The sequence below is a fragment of the Squalius cephalus genome, assembly GCF_949319135.1.
Source record: "Squalius cephalus genome assembly, chromosome: 4".
Taxonomy (NCBI): domain Eukaryota; kingdom Metazoa; phylum Chordata; class Actinopteri; order Cypriniformes; family Leuciscidae; genus Squalius; species Squalius cephalus.
Genome location: NC_137125.1, coordinates 9,382,643 through 9,401,653, shown reverse-complemented (window position 1 = coordinate 9,401,653; position 19,011 = coordinate 9,382,643). Strand labels below are relative to the sequence as shown.

Sequence of the window (19,011 nt, the reverse complement as noted above, 5' to 3'; positions counted from 1 at the left end):
CACGTAACGTTATTTGGTTTGATTTTGCGAACGCGGTTTACTACCGTGGCCGCGCAAGCAATTCACTGACTCTGTTCCACCTGTTTACCAAGTAACGTTAACTTCGACATTTCATATAATAGGCAACCTTTACCATGCTATTTGCATGACGTGCATTTGATATATATTTTTTTCGTTTTGTAATCTGATGGCCATTGTTAATGTAAGTGCTTTTAAGTAGTGTTACAGTTATAGTCTATGTGGTAAAAAAAAAAAAATGCTGTCAAATTCTGTCAGTTCTGTGATCGTGCTTTTGAATCGTTGTCAGAATTTTGCTAGCACATGAAAATCCATGTTCCTAATGCTGTTTTCAAATGTAGTAGGCCTATTCCTGATTGCCATCCCATGGTCCTACAACTACTCCCTAATTCAAAGAAGTTAGACGGTGTTATCCTTCAAGCAGATAAGTAGAGATATTATTCAGCAAATCTCATTAATTTGTAATATGTTTTATGTTTTGGTTCTGTTGATCAAGGTTGTGTTTCAGGAATTTGCATCGCTGATGTCCAGCAATCTACATTTGCCAGAAAGTCCACGACTTATTTCCTGGTATGTAAACATTAAAGGGGTAGATGAAACCTAAAATGAAAAGCCATCATTTACTCACCCCACTGCAAAATATGTTTTTCTTAATTAGTGTTTTTATTTTGTTTCCAGTCCAGATATCTACAATTCTTACATGAAGAAGCATTTAATAGACACGTAAAAATTGTCTTGTTTTCTGAAAGAATAAGTCAAAATTAAGTGAGTTTATGCTTAAAACAAACAAAATTATATGCCAGTGCATTTTAGCATTCTAACCAATTTTAATTTTTAGTTGAAAAATTTAATTCATAGAACTATGAATAGACAACTACTTTTATTCCATTACAGGTCAATCTCTAAGCAACCAGTGCTGGATATTAAGTTTGGAAGGTCAAGGTGTGTGTGAAGGATCACAGCCTCTTCATCACTGGCCTGGCAGCGCTGTTTGCCTCCTCCTATGAGTTCAGCTTGCAGTACCAGGAAGAGGTTTTCCTGGTACCTTGAATTTGTTCAGAGGTTAGTCATTGGCATATTTGCCATTCATATATATATATATATATATATATATATATATATATATATATATATATATATATATCTATCAGTGCAAGTTGTCAGTGCAAGTTGTTTTCAGTTGAAGGATTAGTGAATTCTGTCATTAATTACTCACCCTCATGTCGTTCCAAACCTGTAAGACCTTCGTTCATCTTCAGAACACAAATGAAGATATTTTTGATGAAATCTGAGAGGTTTCTGAACCACCCATAGACAGCAACGTCTTTGCAACTTTTAAGGCCCAGAAAGCTAGTAAAAACATTGTTTAAATAATCCATGTAACTAGTGCAACCTTAAAGGAGAACTCCGGTCAATTTTAACATTGAGCTCATTTTTTTGTAAATTTGGAGTGCTGTCAATACAGAGAACAACGACAAAATCGGTGTTGCCTACACCGTGTTATCCTCTTTTTAAAATTTGCACCCTGTTGACTTCAATGGGGCAAGTTTTAAACCTGCTTTTAGCCTCTTAACATCCTTGATGTGTCATACAAGTGCCCAGCCAATGTGAGTGATTCCTTCAGAGTGAACACGGGTGAATCTGACTGCAGTAGATGTGAAAGATATCTTGTTGAAACATCTACAAATGTCCGTATATAGGTGAAAATGCCCCTTAAAATCAATTTAAGGTGGCAAATATTACCCCTTAATAAAAAATGTTAATTTCTGTCACTGCTGTAAACTGACCACTGCATAGAATATGAAAAATATGAATATCTTTGTCAGTCAGCTGTCAACAGGCCTAAACAAGCCATGGCACCAAGCACAGAAACACAATCAGTAAAATGTTATCTAATTATTATCAAGAAAACTTTGAAAATATCGATCGAGACATATTTTGTCAATATTGTCAAAGAAACCCTGCTTCATAATATTTAGGTTGAACCACTGTAGCTATATATTTACCAATGTTTTTACCACTTTTCTGGGCTTTGACAGTTGCAATGATATTGATATCAATGGAAGGACAAAACTATCAGATTTCATCAAAAATATCTTCATTTGTGTCCCGAAGATGAACAAAAGTCTTGAGGGTGAGTAATAATGACAGAATTTAAATTTTTGGGTGCAAACATGCATTTTAGTCTGGTAAATCATGTTGTCATATATGCAATAAACATTGCAAGGCTTGCAATTAAGTTAAATTATTTCTGTCACAAAGGTTTGGGCTGGATTCTGGCAGTGTATCCTCTATATAAACGGAGAGTCTATGACTGCCTTTCCACTGATACTCTGATGGCACCGGATGAGGGGATGATATTGTTAATGAGCTGGGTGATGAGTAGACAAAAGTTGTAGAATAAAACTTTAAATCTGGCAACCCCACTTCCAAAAATTTAGTAAGTTGACAGTGTGCATGTAAACAGACACATTGAGTTGATGTATTTTACCAGGGCAGAAAAAATATCAGTTATTGATCACAACATCCAACATTGCATTTTTTTTTTTTTTTTTTTTTTTTTTCATGTTCAGTTTTAGACAGCTTTTGTGCTGTCTCTCTTTGTCAAAATATATACACTCAGTTAATAATATTTAATTGTTGTTTTTTTTCTGCCTTTTAGACGCTTTCTTTACATCAATCCTGAACGTGGATCAAAAACAAAGAAAGGACAAGTAACTTCAAAGAAAACTGGCCAAGTTGTGCAAAACAAGAACACCACTGTAAGCCTACAGGTGTCCTCACTTCTGCGAAACCTGGCAGACTTTGAATGGGATTTCGTTTGCACTTTTATGGACTTCAAAAAAGAAACCGCATTTCACTGTCGTTATAAAGCTTGGAAGAGCCAGGACATTTTTTAATAGAACTCTGATTGTATTCGTCTGAAAGAATAATGTCATATACACCTAGGATGACTTGAGGGTGAGTAAATCATGTGCTAATTTAAATTTTTGGGTGAACGTTGTTAAGTGTTAAAATTGCATTTTATATTTAAAAAGTAATTCAGCCAACATGTTCACAGAAGGCAATTTAACTAAATAAATGTTTTAAAACCCAGAAAATGTTGTTTTCTTTTTCCTAGTGTGACTACTCTTATGAAACCTTAAAGTATAATATTTTAATTATGTAATAATAAAAGCAGTATTCCCTGTAAAAATACAATTTATTGCTGTCGACAAGTTTAATAATGTAAAATGTGGTATATACTGTATTTGGTAATTACAGTGGAGTACTGTAAATGCTTTTTACTGTAGTAGTGTTGTAAAAATACAGTATGTGGATGGCAACCCAGCTGTCAGTATTTAATTGTAAATTTACAGTGAAAAGTGTTACAGTGTACATGCATGTGATACTGATGCATTTTTAAAGCTGTGGCATATGGTTATGGTACTTTGTGGATGTATTTGTCAAAAATGACAAAACACTGCATTATTGTATTAAAATACCATATTTGGTATTCACACAATAGACAAAATCTCCAACTATTCGCTTTATTCACCTGGCGGCCATTTTGAAAACTCGAACGCCGTTGAGGGGTACACAAACCCGGAAGTTTGACTCCGACGCAGCACAAGCAATGGAAACTCCAGTGTGGACCACCAATCTTTCCTGTCTTCCCGAATTAACTATACAAAATGTGGAGCAGTGGGCCAGTACCGACTGCAACATCCCCCGGGCTGTGTTACTTAAGGGATACAGTAACTGGATCGAAGGTTTTATCCACGATATTGAAGGTATGAATGGACGCTAATTTACCTCAGTTTCTAGTAGCTTGTAGCAGCTAGGGGTAGTAAGTTTAGCTGTGATATGGAATTGTTGACTATGTGTACTATGTTAGATTTTATTTAACACTTAACATGTCTATGTTAGATTTTATTTAACACTTAACATGTCTTTAATCGACAGTTAATAGAATCCCATCACACATATTTGTGAGGGCTAGGTCTTTTCCCTCGGTGCGGAAAAATGAGGCACCTTACAACATACAGGTGCTAAGTGGTACAAACTGCTCAGTTCGCAGAGCAGTGCCACAGTTAAACCAGCTTGCTAAATGTTCATTATGAGTTTATATGAGTTATATGAGTTTATATCAACAATGTACCTTTCCCTGTCTTACTGAAAATAACATGTTGATTTTATCTCATTAACATGTTATCTGTAGTTGTTGTAATATCACATAAGCCTCATTAATATCTACTCAAATATTATCTTATTTCAAATTAGCAAAGCCAGACAGGGCTAGGTGCATGTTGCTATTACTTGTTGACAATGATAGTGTAATGACAGTATAACTATCAGGTAAGTGATAAGGTAAGGTAAGTATTAACATTCATGTTAAGATAAGAGTTGCTCAGTTCCTGGAGCAGTGTATCCAGGGTTGAGGAAGGTTCTTCAAAATGTAATTAGCTTACAAATCTGTTTAAAATTGACATAATATGGAATCCATACTGTTCAATCTTAATATGAGCTTTTCCACAACCCTGACTTTTTTGTACAATGAGTGTCCAAGATATTAGGTATCTTTCAAGTTGTGTTCACAAGCATCACAGCTGTAAACAACCTACCACTACCAGCATGTAGCTGTAATATTTTCATGGCAGATAATTTAAATGCCAGATGTACCTAATTCACTGCACACTCAGTGTATGTGTGTGTGTGTATGTATATATATATATATATATGTATGTATGTACGCACGTACGTACGTATATATACGTATATATACCTATGATATATACGTACAGTACCAGTCAAAAGTTTGGAAACATTACTATTTTTAATGTTTTTGAAAGAAGTCTCTTATGCTCATCAAGCCTGCAGTTAAAAAAAAAAAAAAAAAAAAAAAGTAATATTATGAAATATTATTACAATTTAAAATAATAGTTCTCTTTTTTAATATACTTTAAAATGTAATATATTTTTGTGATGCAAAGCTGAATTTTCATCAGCAAGTACTCCAGTCTTTGGTGTCTTATGATCCTTCAGAAATCATTCTAATATGCTGATTTATGATCAGTGTTGGAAACAGTTGTGCTGCTTAATATTTTTTTTATAACCTGAGATACTTTTTTCAGGATTATTTGATGAATAAAAAGTTAAAAAGAACTGTATTTATTTAGAATAGAAATCTTTTGTAACAATATACACTACGGTTCAAAAGTTTGGGAACAATAATTTTTTTTTTAAAAGAAATTAGTACTTTAATTCAACAAGGATGCGTTAAATTGATAAAAGGTGATGGTAACGATTTATAGTGTTAGAAATGTTTTTATTTTGAATAAATGCTGTTTTTATGAATAAATGCTGTTAACGTTTTACTCATCAATGAATCCTGAAAAAAGTATTCCAAAAAAATATATTAAACAGCACAACTGTTTCCATCATTGATAATAACTGAGTATCAAATCATCATATTAGAATGATTTCTGAAGGATCATAAGACACCAAAGACTGGAGTACTTGCTGATGAAAATTCAGCTTTGCATCACAAAAATAAATTACATTTTAAAGTATATTAAAAAGAGAACCATTATTTTAAATTGTAATAATATTTCATAATATTACTGGTTTTTTTTTTTAACTGCAGGCTTGATGAGCATAAGAGACTTCTTTCAAAAGCATTAAAAATAGTAGTGTTTCCAAACTTATATATATATATATATATATATATATATATATATATATATATATATATATATATATATATATATGCCATATATTTGTTAATAGCAACTCTGAAGTGTCAAGTGTCTAAAGTTTGATTATCTTTTCAGGTGGAGCTGTCACTTGAGCAGCCATTTATAAGGGAGACGCAGTGCAACTGCAAAGCTGGCTTGGGACAGTGCAACCATCTCATCGGGCTGCTCTACACTCTCGCTCACTTTGCCAAGATGGGCTACACATCTGTCCCCCCAACAACGAGCAAGACGTCACTGCCTCAAACCTGGCACGTTCCATCGAGGGCACTGGGTGTCAGTCCAAGAACGGTGAGCTCTGTGAGTGTCTCAAAGCTAAAACCACCGGTGACCAACGCACCTCCGCCAAAGAGGCAACGCTCGTCTGAAGGGGTGATGTCAAACCTGTACTGTCCTGTGCCACTCCCGCTTCCATCAAATGCCTTTGCAGAGAGCCTACACCGAAACCTGAGTCAAATAAAAAGCAAGAGTCAGATGTTCAAGCTGCTGGAGGAGAACAGAAAACAGCCTGCTGCTCTTGTCTCTACCGCCTTTGGAGACCTTCCAAAGGGATCTGTGCTTACCTACCACGCAACACAGTCTTCCAGGGCTAATGATGATCCCCTGTTTCCCTTACCATCACAGCCATGCTCATTTTACACTGTCCTGGATGAAACTGAGTCATGCTACTATGGTGGCCTGGTGGTCACTCAGGCTGTTGCAATACAGCTGGAGATCGAGACAAGGGAACAGAGCCATAGCAAGACCTGGCATAAAGTTCGAGCCAACCGTCTTACCTCCTCTTCCTTCAAGAGGATCTGTTCAAGGGTGGCAGACTGCAACGTATTAGCGGCCAATTTGAAAAAGAAAATAGTGCAGACTAAGGTGATGAAGAGAGGTTTGGAACTGGAGCCTGTTGCTGCGGCCGAATATCAAGACCTCACTGGCTATGAGATCTTCCCCTGTGGGTTCGTCATCAACCACCACGCCCCACACCTAGGTGCCTCACCTGACCGAAAAGTGATTGACCCCAGTGCCTCACCAACGCACGGCCTCCTGGAGATCAAGTGCCCCAACAAAGAGAGCGTGAGGGATTGCAAGTACTTGCGTTGCAAGGCTGATGGTAGCCTTAGCCTGAAGACCACACACGAGTACTATTTTCAAGTGATGGGGCAGATGGGCATCACTGGGTTGAAGTGGTGTGACTTTTTTGTGAAGTGCAGTGATGACCATCACTTGGAGCGGGTGCACTTCCAACCAAAGGAGTGGGAGAACATGAAATGTAAATTGGACACATTCTTTTTCTCTCACTTTCTGCCGTCTTTGTGTAACAAAATCATGTAATACATCACTGATAATCTGTTTATGTATATAGTTCTCTTTTGTTAATGTTTTTAAATGGTTTGTTCCTAATGTAATTTCTAATGTTCTGACCTGTTCTGGTTCCTTTTTCATACTTCTATGTACATGGTTACCTTTACAAACCTAGACCATTGTGCCTATCAATGTTTTTTGAATGGCCTGTTTTCTGATGTTCTGGTTCCTTTTCCATGCTTACAGTATACAGGCAGGCCATTTTACATTATTCCCCTGTACCAACTTCTATGTACAAAGTTACCTTTACAAACCTAGAGCAGTGTGCCTATCAATGTTTGTTTGATGTTTTCTGATATTCCGACCTGTTCTGGTATATTAAATTATAAAGTTAAGAAGGACATCATCCATGTGTAATACAATTGTACTTTATTCTTTAGATAGATACACATCCAGTAGCTTATACATACACACACATACATGTAAAACAATCACTCACAGGTATGTAAAAGTAAAGAGCATGAGAAGTGATTATAAGGTCTGACAGGGACTGATCCTGTGATACACTGACCATGATAAGGTGCTATGGTAACAATACAAGTTCACATATTTGTATAGATTCATAAAGAACAATAATAATGATGGTTAAGGCTTTGTACAGATTCATAAATAAGACGTATAATAATGGTTAAGGCTTTGTATAGATTCATAAAGAACAATAATAATAATGGTTAAGGATTTGTACAGATTCATAAAGAACAATAATAATAATGGTTAAGGATTTGTATAGATTCATAAAGAACAATAATAATAATGGTTAAGGATTTGTATAGATTCATAAAGAACAATAATAATAATGGTTAAGGATTTGTATAGATTCATAAAGAACAATAATAATAATGGTTAAGGATTTGTATAGATTCATAAAGAACAATAATAATGATGGTTAAGGCTTTGTACAGATTCATAAAGAAGAAGAATAATGATGGTTAAGATTTCAGTTTTAGAGATCTAAATAACAGTGGTAGATATTTACATTAACATTACAATTTTAAAAGAGAGGACCTTGAAAGTTAGTTAAAAGGGCACAGACGGCCCACAGTTGGTTAACGGAGCCCACCAGTGTCATGGGTAAGACTTTATCAAAAATATGGTACTCTTTAATCCGCCTAATTGCGCGCTCTACATGAATTCGCAGTCTTGCTATCGCTTGAGTCTTTCGTACTTCATCTGCAGTGAAGTGTCCACTTGGGCCTAAAAAAGGAGGCATTACAAGGGAGACCTGTCTTTCAGAGAGAAGGTCCTCGATGAGAAAGCCTTTATCGGCCATTACCATATCTCCTTCTTCGAGAACAGAAAGGATACCTGATTTTTTGGTAATTTCTTTGTCAGATATTGAACCTGTATATAAATCACTGACAAAAGTCACTTCACCTGAGGGGGCAATGCCTATTAGGCCCTTAAATGTGGTGTTACATTTGTAGTGTGAATAAATCGCTGAGTTAAGGACCTTGGAGCTAGGTTTCTGTACATGAATTTCAGTGCAATCCAATATAACTCTAGTAGCCGGGAACGTGCATTTAAAACAATCTGGCATAAGTTCATCCACAGTTTTCCTTGAAGGCCACATTGGAAGTGATCCCAACATAAAATACAAATAATTGACCCAGGTCACACAGATCCTGCTTACTGTTGACTGTGATACATGGAAACGGGTTGCAAGATCGTGCTCAGGAAATCCCTGCCTCAACCTACAAAGAAAAAGAAAAAACTGGTCCATAGTGGACAATTTAGAGGCGCTAAAGCCTTGACGAAGTACCTCCCCACTTGAATGTTTAAGTCGCTGAGCCTGACTCCATCCCACCATATTTTCTGCAGTAGGTTGCAGGGCCATAAACACAGCTTTAAATGTATCGTAATCTGGGAACCCTGTATAAAATGATATCTGTTTATCATCACCTTGAAAATTTGAAATCAAAAACTGTTTTTGTTGAAGCTCTAAAATTAAAAGTTCTTGATCACCGATGGTCTTGCGGGCTTCCTCAAGTTGATCTTGAAGTGAGGGAGGCAGTGCAGCATATTCATGGTCTGGGTGCGGAGGGGGTGTCTCTTCACTGGAAGTATAAGAGAAACATATTGATGGACACATTAGGTGTTTTACAATGATACTCATGCTCAATTCATGTAACCAATTACATCTTTTACGTACCTCAACACATTCACACCATGTCGATCATCCAGATCCGTGGAAACATTACTGGAAATCATCAACAGAGAAATACTGTCAATACACACAGTTAATAAATGCATTACAAACTAGTAACTTAATTCATCTAATGTTAAATACTACCTTGCAGTTCTAACAACACTCCTCCTCTCTGATCTGACAGAACTCCATGCAAACACAGTTGGCACAGCTCCCTGTTTCAACTTGGTGATGCCAGTCTTGCTTTTCACAAGGCAGTCTGGGAGGAAATGCTCCGAGCACACTTTTGTGTATGTGTTTATCTGCATCAGCAAATAAAATGCAATCATATAAACATTTTTACATGTATAATTTTATTGATCAGACTCAATCTGACTCCTGTACATCCTCCTAGCTATGAAAACTGATGTGATGTGTTCCCTAGGTTAGCTTGAAGTTGTGACTAGAAGCTAATACAAACAAGGTCACTCAGAATATGCTTATACTAGTGAATCTGTGGTGGTAGATTTAAATAACATACTACTAATTTTTGACTAGGCTGTATATTTCAACAACCTGGCTCTCTGCCTTAATCTATCTACTAAAACTTGTTAGTTCTGTCCTAGCCTAGCTAGCGATACAAGCTAACGTATGGAGACGGCTTAGCCTCACAGCACCAGACATAAACTTACTTTAAAATTACGACCAGGATCCCTTCTGATGTTTATTATCCATTGTCGACGTAGTCCCTGATCTTTTGGGAAACGGTGAAATGTTTGTCCTCTATTCGATTTTTTCCTGTGTGATGAAGTGCATTTGGGAACACAGCAGTGAGGCGCCATTGCACTGACAGAATTCGCGCTGTGAGTGAGAACTCCCGGAAGTGGTAAGTGTACCCCTCAGGCTCGGTGGAACGTTCGAGGTGAATAAGGCGAATAGGCATTTAATTTCAAAGCATTCAGATATAAGATTTGTATCCCTAATATGAAAGTATGTACTATAGAAATAAGTACATATGCATGTATAAATATATGCGTCATATATGCATGTGTACATATATGCATGTGTACATATATGCGTCTTACATATATTTCACATTTATGTGCATATAAGGGGAAAATATATGGCACTTACATGAAAACGGCCATTTTTGATATATTTTGAAATATATGTTTCATATATGTATATGTGTTTTACATATATGAATTTTGCATATATTCTCATATATGCAGCAGACATACATGGGCACTAACATTATATATGTAATTTACATATATTGACATATATTACATTTCTGTATGGGCACACACACACAAACAAACAAACGCGCGCGTACACACACACACACACACACACACACACAAACAGGCACTCATATCTTTATGGGGACTCTCCATAGACGTAATGGTTTTTATACAGTACAAACTGTATATTCTATCTCCTTACACTAACCCTACCCCTAAACCTGCCCATCACAGAAAACTTTCTGCATTTTTACATTTTCAAAAAAATATCATTTAGTATGTTTATTAACCCATTTCCCTCACGGGGACCGCTGGCTGGTCCCCACAATGGAGGTGATCTCAGGTTTTACTATCCTTGTGGGGACATTTGGTTCCCACAATGTAATATAAACAAAAACACACACACACACACACACACACACACACACACACACATATATGCCTACGATGATTTTGGGAAACTCTGCCCTAGTTATTTGTGTGATATGGTGAGTAAAGTTACACAATCTTATTTTTACCCAAAATATTATTTTTAAATGCCACTTCAGAATTAAAAATTGTAAATAAAATTAGAACAAAAAAAAATCGACGAACGCTAGAATAGACGTCATGATTTCACACCACTAACCAATGAGAAGCATTGTGGGCAGGTGCACCCCCGCCCAAATCTGCAGGGTGCAGCCAGGTGCTTCTCGATCACGCTGACGGACAGTCAATCAAACCACAGCATTGGTCGGGTGACCGTGTGAAGAACTTTTTAGTTTCGTTTCGCTTTATCATTGAGAGATGGTTCGTGTGTTTTTTTCTTCCTAATTCCTGCCAGAGTTGTGTGCGTCAATGACTAAAGTAAGTGTTTATTCATCTTGTATATATTGCTGTTGATCAAGATTAGTCGCTGAGTTGTTTATATGTAAGATAAAGAGAAGCACGGAAGACCCGCGGCTCCGCACAAGCGAATGTTTGTATAACAGAAGCGTTTAAACCGAATACTTATATTTGGAATCGTGTTATGTGAACCTGTTCATGCCAACGTGTTATATTTCCGTCTAATAGAAATGTTAGCTAGATCATGTGTATGATGAATCTGTCAAATGTAAACTTGATGTACCTATGCGCTTGTGTATTTGGTTCATAAAGCAAACAAGTTTAAGGATGCTCATTATTTATGTATATTGTTTTACAGTGCTGTGTTCAGCTTTACATCTGTTATGTTATCTGGTAATTTACATGTGGTAATGTTATGTTATTCTAGACTCACTTAATTTACATAATTTATCTCTTCTTTCCTTTGTTTAAACCACACATACACGCACATAATTTACCATCCATTCCAATGTAACCAGTGAACTTGATGGACATTAAAGTCATTTAAATGGGTTTCCTGTCTCCGTGTCCTTACCGACACACCATGGCCATGACCAAGTCTACCTAAGAACCAGTCCACCTTCACTACAGTTGCTGATACACAGGGCCTGTCCCGTGACGTCCTAGATCCCCTAAAGACCATTTAAACCTGGTAAAGAACTCGACTAAAATAATTAGTTTAAATGAAAGACTTAAAGGGGTCATTGGATGCCCATTTTCCACAAGTTGGTCTGATTTTTTAGGGTCTTCATGTAAAGTTTGTAAGATACTTTGTTTAAAATTCCTCAATGGTTGTGTAAAACAACACCCTTTTACCTCCTCAAAAACAGCTCTGTTCACAGCGACCCGTTTCGGTGTATGTCTCTGATAATGAGCAACTAAAAAATACAGAAAATATGCTAATACGGGACAGTCCTTCAGTGGTCGTGGGCGGAGCATGAGCAATATGAAATCCAAACGGAAAACTGTTTAGGCTTTTTGAGGATTAAAAAAAGAGGAGCGAGTGGATTTTTTTCATTGAATGGTGGTTGTGTCCACACACTGTAAAGACACATTTATATGCAAACACCATATAAAAGTGAATTTTACATGTGATGACCCCTTTAAACCTACCTAGCATCATTCCAGACCACAGGCTGGCATGTGGAAGGAAATATTTGGCCAAACTGGAAATGAATGCTGGTGCATAATGAACGTTGCATTTACCATCAAGGTCAAGCAATGCACTATTTATTGTTCCCTGGAAATGAGGGGTGTGGTTATGACATCATGCTGAAAAGCAATATTCATAAATTTCAGACAAATTTCAAATGTTTATATCATAATGCACTACTAGTTATTTACTCTGTTTAACACCAATCTGACCTGACCTGAGAGGCATGATATGTCCTGGAGAGGTGTTGAGTTTAGTTTATCTGATAAACTACAGAAATCGAACTTTAACCCTTTTGTCCACGCTGCTGCAGTCATAAACATTTATCAGCCGGAGGGTTCACTGTACTAACCAAATATATTTTTATTGTACAATATACTGAATTCAGTACAACTCTGAGGCAATGTGCTGATTTTTTTTTCTAATATTAAAGTGCACCTATTATGCTATTTTAAAGTTTCCTAATGTTGTTTTGGAATCTACTACAACAGGTTTACATGTATCAAAGGTAAAAAAAAAAAAGAAGTTTATAATAAACATAATATACATTTGCACATCACTACATTTTCAATGATTCTCAAACGACTCGTCAGATGAATCAATCTCTCTAAATCCCTCCTTTCTGCGAGCTGCTCTGCTCTGATTGGCCAGACGGCTCAGTCTGTTGTGATTGGTCTACTCTGCTCTGATTGGTCAGACGGTTCAGTCTGTTGTGATTGGTCTACTCTGCTCTGATTGGTCAGACGGTTCAGTCTGTTGTGATTGGTCTACTCTGCTCTGCTCTGATTGGCCAGACGGCTCAGTATGTTGTGATTGGTCTACTCTGCTCTGATTGGCCAGATGGGTCAGTCTGTTGTGATTGGTCTACTCTGCTCTGATTGGCCAGACGGGTCAGTCTGTTGTGATTGGTCTACTCTGCTCTGATTGGCCAGACAGCTCAGTCAGTTGTGATTGGTCTACCGTGTCTAGCGCGTGTGTCGAGTTCCGCATGGTGTCAGTTTTGCGTGCCCTGATGTTTCCTACACTGTAAACTAAACACAGTAACGAAAAATGACGTTGATTTTACCATAACAATCCGAGCGGGAGTCCGATGATGAAACACTGGAAGAACTGTTATTCAACAGACGACTCGAGCAGGACGTTTCTCAGTGATACGCTACTCAGTTTGAGGAACATTATGAGATATTGCAACTGTAATTCCTTTCACAGGAGCTTTCACACTGCACGCGGATGTGGTCCGGCGATCCGTTCCAGTTGCGGTGCATACAGCAGTGCAGCGATCGTTTCCGCACCGAGTCTATTTTTGCTGTGCTGCAAACGCTGAATTAAAGTGACAGCGCATGTTTCGTGGTCAAAATGAACACAGATTGACATGAAAATGTATTAATTTCATCATAAATGCATTTAATTAAATAAAATGTAGTAATCGCACCATAAATGCATGTAATTAAATACTACTATTTTTCACAGTCATCTTTTTACTTTAAGACTGGGGTAAATCAAGGAAAACTACAATTTACTTCAACAAGGCGACAGAATGAACAACACTCGGAAAATTGGAAAAACAACTTGGAAAAACAAGTTATTTGGGACATGCAAAATGTATTGTATAAAGATTTAAATTATACAAAAGAAAGGGTATGAGTCTGCTGTTTTTAATTTTAATATAAGTGCATGGTTAAATATTTTACCACTTGCTTGAGCAACGTAATATATAATTATATAGAAGTAATGCATTGAATAATACGTTGTTTATATTGTGTTTAAACGTGAATACGTCTATTAAAGAGTGTGTACTAAGAGAATCACAATGACAAAACTGTTTTTTAAATAAAAGTTGCTGATGCTGCAACGCATTCTCATCCTTGGGCGTCATAATACTGACGCTTTTGACATTTCGTCTACATCGAACGCACATGGCGCTCTTTAGCGTCAATATGAGACGCACAGAGCTTTGTTCGGTTATGGGTAGGTTTAGGTCTAGTGTAGGGTTAGGGTTAGACCGCTAGGAGGCGCCTTTTGGCCCATTTCTATCTGCGTCTCATATTGACGCTAAAGGGTGCCATGTGCGTTCGATGTAGACGAAATGTCAAGAGCGTCAATATATGATGCCCTAGGATGAGAACGGGCTGGATTACTTCTGGATTTGAAATACAAATAGTGAGAATGTGTTTGTGGTACAGCAGTGGATCAGTTACGCACTGCAAACGCAGCATATGTGAAAGCACTATAGCGCTTGCTGCTCCTGTGCCGCATACGCACTGCAACACGCACCGCATACGCACTGCACACGGAGTATGTGTGAAACGGCGTGAGTATTGGAGAGTGTTAGAAATTAAGAGTCCAACAGAAGTGCCTTTTGTTCTCTGGTCTTTATTTAGGCAGATGCATGAATAATAAAACCAGCGCTGGGGAAACCAGTACAGCTTCAACTTTATCCATTCTTTTGTCTATCATATATAGGAAGAATATAAGGGGAGTCTTACAACTTCAGCCAATAGAACCATACATTATAGGGGTGTAAAACTTAATTGTTTCTACGATGCATCGCGATGCAGACGAGGACGATTCGGTATCAGTTCAGTAATAGACCATAACCGATTATAATATACTGACGCTTTTCTGATGTCATTTGTCGCGTACGTGCTTTGTATACAATAACATACAACATACAGGTAACATACAATGAATAGAAATATGAATATGCAAATAGAATATGCAGGAGGTAATACCACTAACTTGATAAACCATGTTAGCCGTTTTCACCCCGAGCTGTTAACGCCTGGCAGAGTCTGACTGCTAGCGGATGAGCTCCAACACCGAATCCGCAGCCAAAAATAAATCATCCACCCGCCCCAAATAATTTTCTCTGATTTAAGTATCCGCTCCCGATGGCCAATTTACAATTATTCTGTGTTGTTACGCGTGATTATAAATGGATGATCGTCACCTTCAACAGCGGACTCGGCGACGGTTGATGCGCGCATCTTTAATGGTAACATAATACACTGTTTAATTTATTTGACAGATTTTCCTTTTCTTAATGGCATAAACAAGCTTTACTCCCTTGAAACTTAAACTGTCTGGAATGTCACTGTTTCTGTCACTGCGACTTCCCGAACAGGCAAGCACACGCACAGACACGCGCGCACACATCACTTTTGAAGTTAAATTTAAAATTGATGATCTGGTGCATCGCGATGCATCGTGATATCGAATTGAACTGAATCGATGACATGATAATCGTGATCAAACCGAACCGTGAGACCAGTGTCGGTTCACACCCCTAATACATTACCTCATACATATCATATATGTTGTGTAACAAATCTATAAATGGGCAGTTTCCGGCTAGATCTCCTCCTGTGCCTCTCCTGAGTCCAGTAACCCCCAATTTCCACCAGATGCGTAACGGCTGCGGAACGGCTCCGCTGCGTGACAGCTCCGTGTTCCGTCGTCCGTCAATACCCACCAGGTCCGGAGTTGTTGCGGAACGGCTGCGGCCATGACTGACAGCTGAAGTCACGAGGACCCACGAGATCTCGCTAATTCACGTATGATCGCGCGATATGTAGTTTCTATAAACAGAACGTTATGACGAATGGTATAATATGACGTTTTCAAGGTGTAGTGTAGGGAAATATGATCCGCCACGATCACGGTGTATTTTATTTTGAAAATTAACCGGATCTTTTATTTTGTTTTGGTTTGTTCTGTTTTTTGCTCGACTTCCTGTCCTGCGCACTCTGCCCTGTAGTGCTGCGGAGCTCTCCGGCATCCGGCAAAAATAGAAGCTCTGCGTATCTGCTCCGGAGGGCTGCGGATCGCCGGAGTCGTAACGCAGCTGTACCGCATTCAGTGGAAATACACTCATTGACTTTAATGGAAACCTATTGACTCCGCCGCCGTGCCGGAGCCGTAACGCAGCCGGTGGAAATTGGGGGTAAGGCCTTCAATGTATAACAGAGGGAGACTACACCATCCGAACACAAAGAGCCACTTTAATGAATAACAGATGTGGACTGTTCATGACCGAATCTTTTGAGCCGATTCTTTTACTCCACTCGTCTTCCTTTATGTGGAACACCAGAGGAAGACTTTATCTGAAAATATTGCTTTCCAAGCGTCGTTATTTTTCATTTCCGCTGCTCTTGGTAGGTTATGTTGGTCATTATGGAAATGTGTTTGTGTTCCTTCATTTGCACATTATCATTAGATCGACAGCAGAACTTTACATTTCAGTCTGCGCTTTTATGGGATATCGTGGTCTTATGCTAATCTGACCTGTTTATAAATCTGGCCCTAATTTATTACTATATTACTATACTAGCTATTATTACATGTGTCAGCATCGTTCCTGGGTCAATGACGTGACGCCTAAATTTTCTGTCCGATTGCATTTTTTCAGGCAAAAACGGTTTAAATGCATAAAAAGATACTGTATATTTGTAGTACCTCTCCCATGTGTGTACTCACTTTAGCTTTTCAAAAACCTTTACTTATTTGTTATTTGTTTTGTTATTTAAAGTGTCAAAACATCATGTGGTGCGACCGTCCGGCCATAACTTCTGTTTTGAAAACGTCTTTGAAATTACTCTGAATTTATTTAAATTTATTTTCTGCACTATTTGGCATGATTTCCAAAATGTTTTGTAATCCTTTAAAAAAATTCAAAGCATTTGTATTTATATTTCCATCATAATATACAAACAAACTTTGTCCGATGATGTCCATTTTATGAAATATCATGTGAAAATGTCATGTGGTGCGACCAAATATCATGTGGTGCGACCACTGCAGACTGTTTTCCATGATAGATATGTCCTAGATTGGCAGTTTTATGCTTTTATATTCTATTGACGGTTTATATAAAAAAGTACTTTAGTATCATTTGGAATAGATTTTTATGCAGTTTGGGATATTTTTTATATATATTTCAGACAGTTTATGTTTACTCTTTGTACAATATGAGAAAAATGCAAAAAAACAAGTTTTTTTTTTATTTATTACTAAATTTATTACTAAATTTCAGTTTAGTAATAATGCATTTATTAGTAGTGTATTTATTATTGCCTATTTATTTATTTAAAACTAATTTAATCTATTTTACCAGATGCCACTGCCAAGCGAAAAAATTCTGACCCTGCAGCAAGAGCGGTGTACCTTGATAGGAGAAGAGTGAAATATTATTACAGTTTAAAATATCTGTTTTCTATGTGAATATATATTAAACTTTAATTTATTCCTGTGATCAAAGCTGAATTTTCAGCATTGTTAATCCAGTCTTCAGTGTCACATGATCCTTCAGAAATCATTCTAATGTGTAACCCTGGATCACAAAACCACTCAATGGGTCAATGTCACATGGGTCAATTTTTTGAAGTTGAGATTTATACATCATATGAAAGCTGAATAAATAAGCTTTCCATTGATGTATGATTTGTTAAGATAGAACAATATTTGGCCAATACAACTGAAAATCTGGAATCTGAGGGTGCTACAAAATCGAAACATTGAGAAAATCTGCTTTAAAGTTGTCCATTTATGTTTGCGATATTGCTATATTCACTCACAAAAATAAATGTTTTATAAATTTACGGTAGGACATTTACAAAATATGGAACATGATCTTTATTTAATATCCTAATGATTTTTGGAATAAAAGAAAAATCGATAATTTTGACCCATACAATGTGGTGTTGGCTATTGCCACAAATACCCTGTGTGACTTGTGACTGGTTTTGTGATCCAGGGTCACTAATGATTTGCTGCTCAAGAAACATTTCTGATTATTTCAATGTTTATATTTTTGTGGAAACTGTTATACATTTTATATGTCAGGATTATTTGATGAATAGAAAGTTCAAAAGAACAGCATTTATTTGAAATAGAATCTTTCGTAACATTATAGCTTAAATATCTTTACTGTCACTTTTTATTAACTGAATGTGTCCTTGATTAATAAAAGTTTTAATTACTTAAAAAAACTATTGACCCCAAATGTTACCTGTATACAATACTTTTATGAAATAATTTATATCTATAACATTATTATTTGTTAGAAAGAAATTCTAAGTCAAGTTAAATTAAATGGTGCACTCAAAAAAAAAAGTTTATAAAATGTTTATGTTCAGGAACATTCTGTGCAATTTGTATAAAATCTGGTTTAAATTTATTTTTTTGTATAAAATGTATTGTTGATTGATCTCTTTAAATAGATTTTTAAGGTCTTCGTGTCATTTGGAGCGACCACTTATCATGTGGTGCGACCAATAAAAGCAATCACTGTATTAATAAAATATCTTATTTCTGTGGCTGAAATATGAATCACTGATACAGTATGCTTTAGTAAATTATATTTTTAAAACATTTCTATCAGTTTTATGTGATTTACAGGAAAAATAAGTCTGTTAACTAGATTTCAGAAGGCAACTCAGAAATTATAGAACAAAAAATGAGATCGCTATTTACAGTACAAAAACTCAAAAGAAATGCAAATACTTGGTTTCTAAACACTTT

The 19,011-nt window shown here is 36.8% G+C and overlaps 2 protein-coding genes across 2 annotated transcripts in view; one reads left to right on the top strand and one right to left on the bottom strand.

Annotated features, from left to right (window-relative positions):
* Positions 1-7,459: 7,459 nt before the first annotated feature.
* Positions 7,460-10,090, bottom strand: LOC307157272 (uncharacterized protein). Its single transcript, XM_079869143.1, has 4 exons — positions 9,924-10,090; positions 9,397-9,554; positions 9,256-9,303; positions 7,460-9,160 (listed from the first exon to the last, which is right to left on the bottom strand). The coding sequence occupies exons 1-4, from the start codon at positions 10,071-10,073 to the stop codon at positions 8,098-8,100; spliced, it is 1,419 nt and encodes a 472-aa protein (XP_079725269.1). The 5' UTR covers positions 10,074-10,090; the 3' UTR covers positions 7,460-8,097.
* Positions 10,091-11,169: 1,079 nt separating this feature from the next.
* Positions 11,170-19,011, top strand: part of LOC307157234 (protein NLRC3-like) — a 56,162-nt gene continuing 48,320 nt past the window's right edge. The window contains exon 1 of the mRNA XM_079869081.1: positions 11,170-11,321. The gene's annotated coding sequence lies outside the window, so the exon portion shown is untranslated. The remainder of the gene's footprint in view (positions 11,322-19,011) is intronic.

Excerpts from the sequence above, each read along its gene's own strand:
- LOC307157272 (XM_079869143.1), bottom strand. The coding sequence starts at position 10,073 with ATGGCGCCTCACTGCTGTGTTCCCAAATGCACTTCATCACACAGGAAA. Across the intron at positions 9,304-9,396 it reads AGTGTTGTTAGAACTGCAAG|TAATGTTTCCACGGATCTGG; the intron begins GTAGTATTTAAC and ends GATGATTTCCAG. Across the intron at positions 9,161-9,255 it reads CATGGTGTGAATGTGTTGAG|TGAAGAGACACCCCCTCCGC; the intron begins GTACGTAAAAGA and ends TTATACTTCCAG.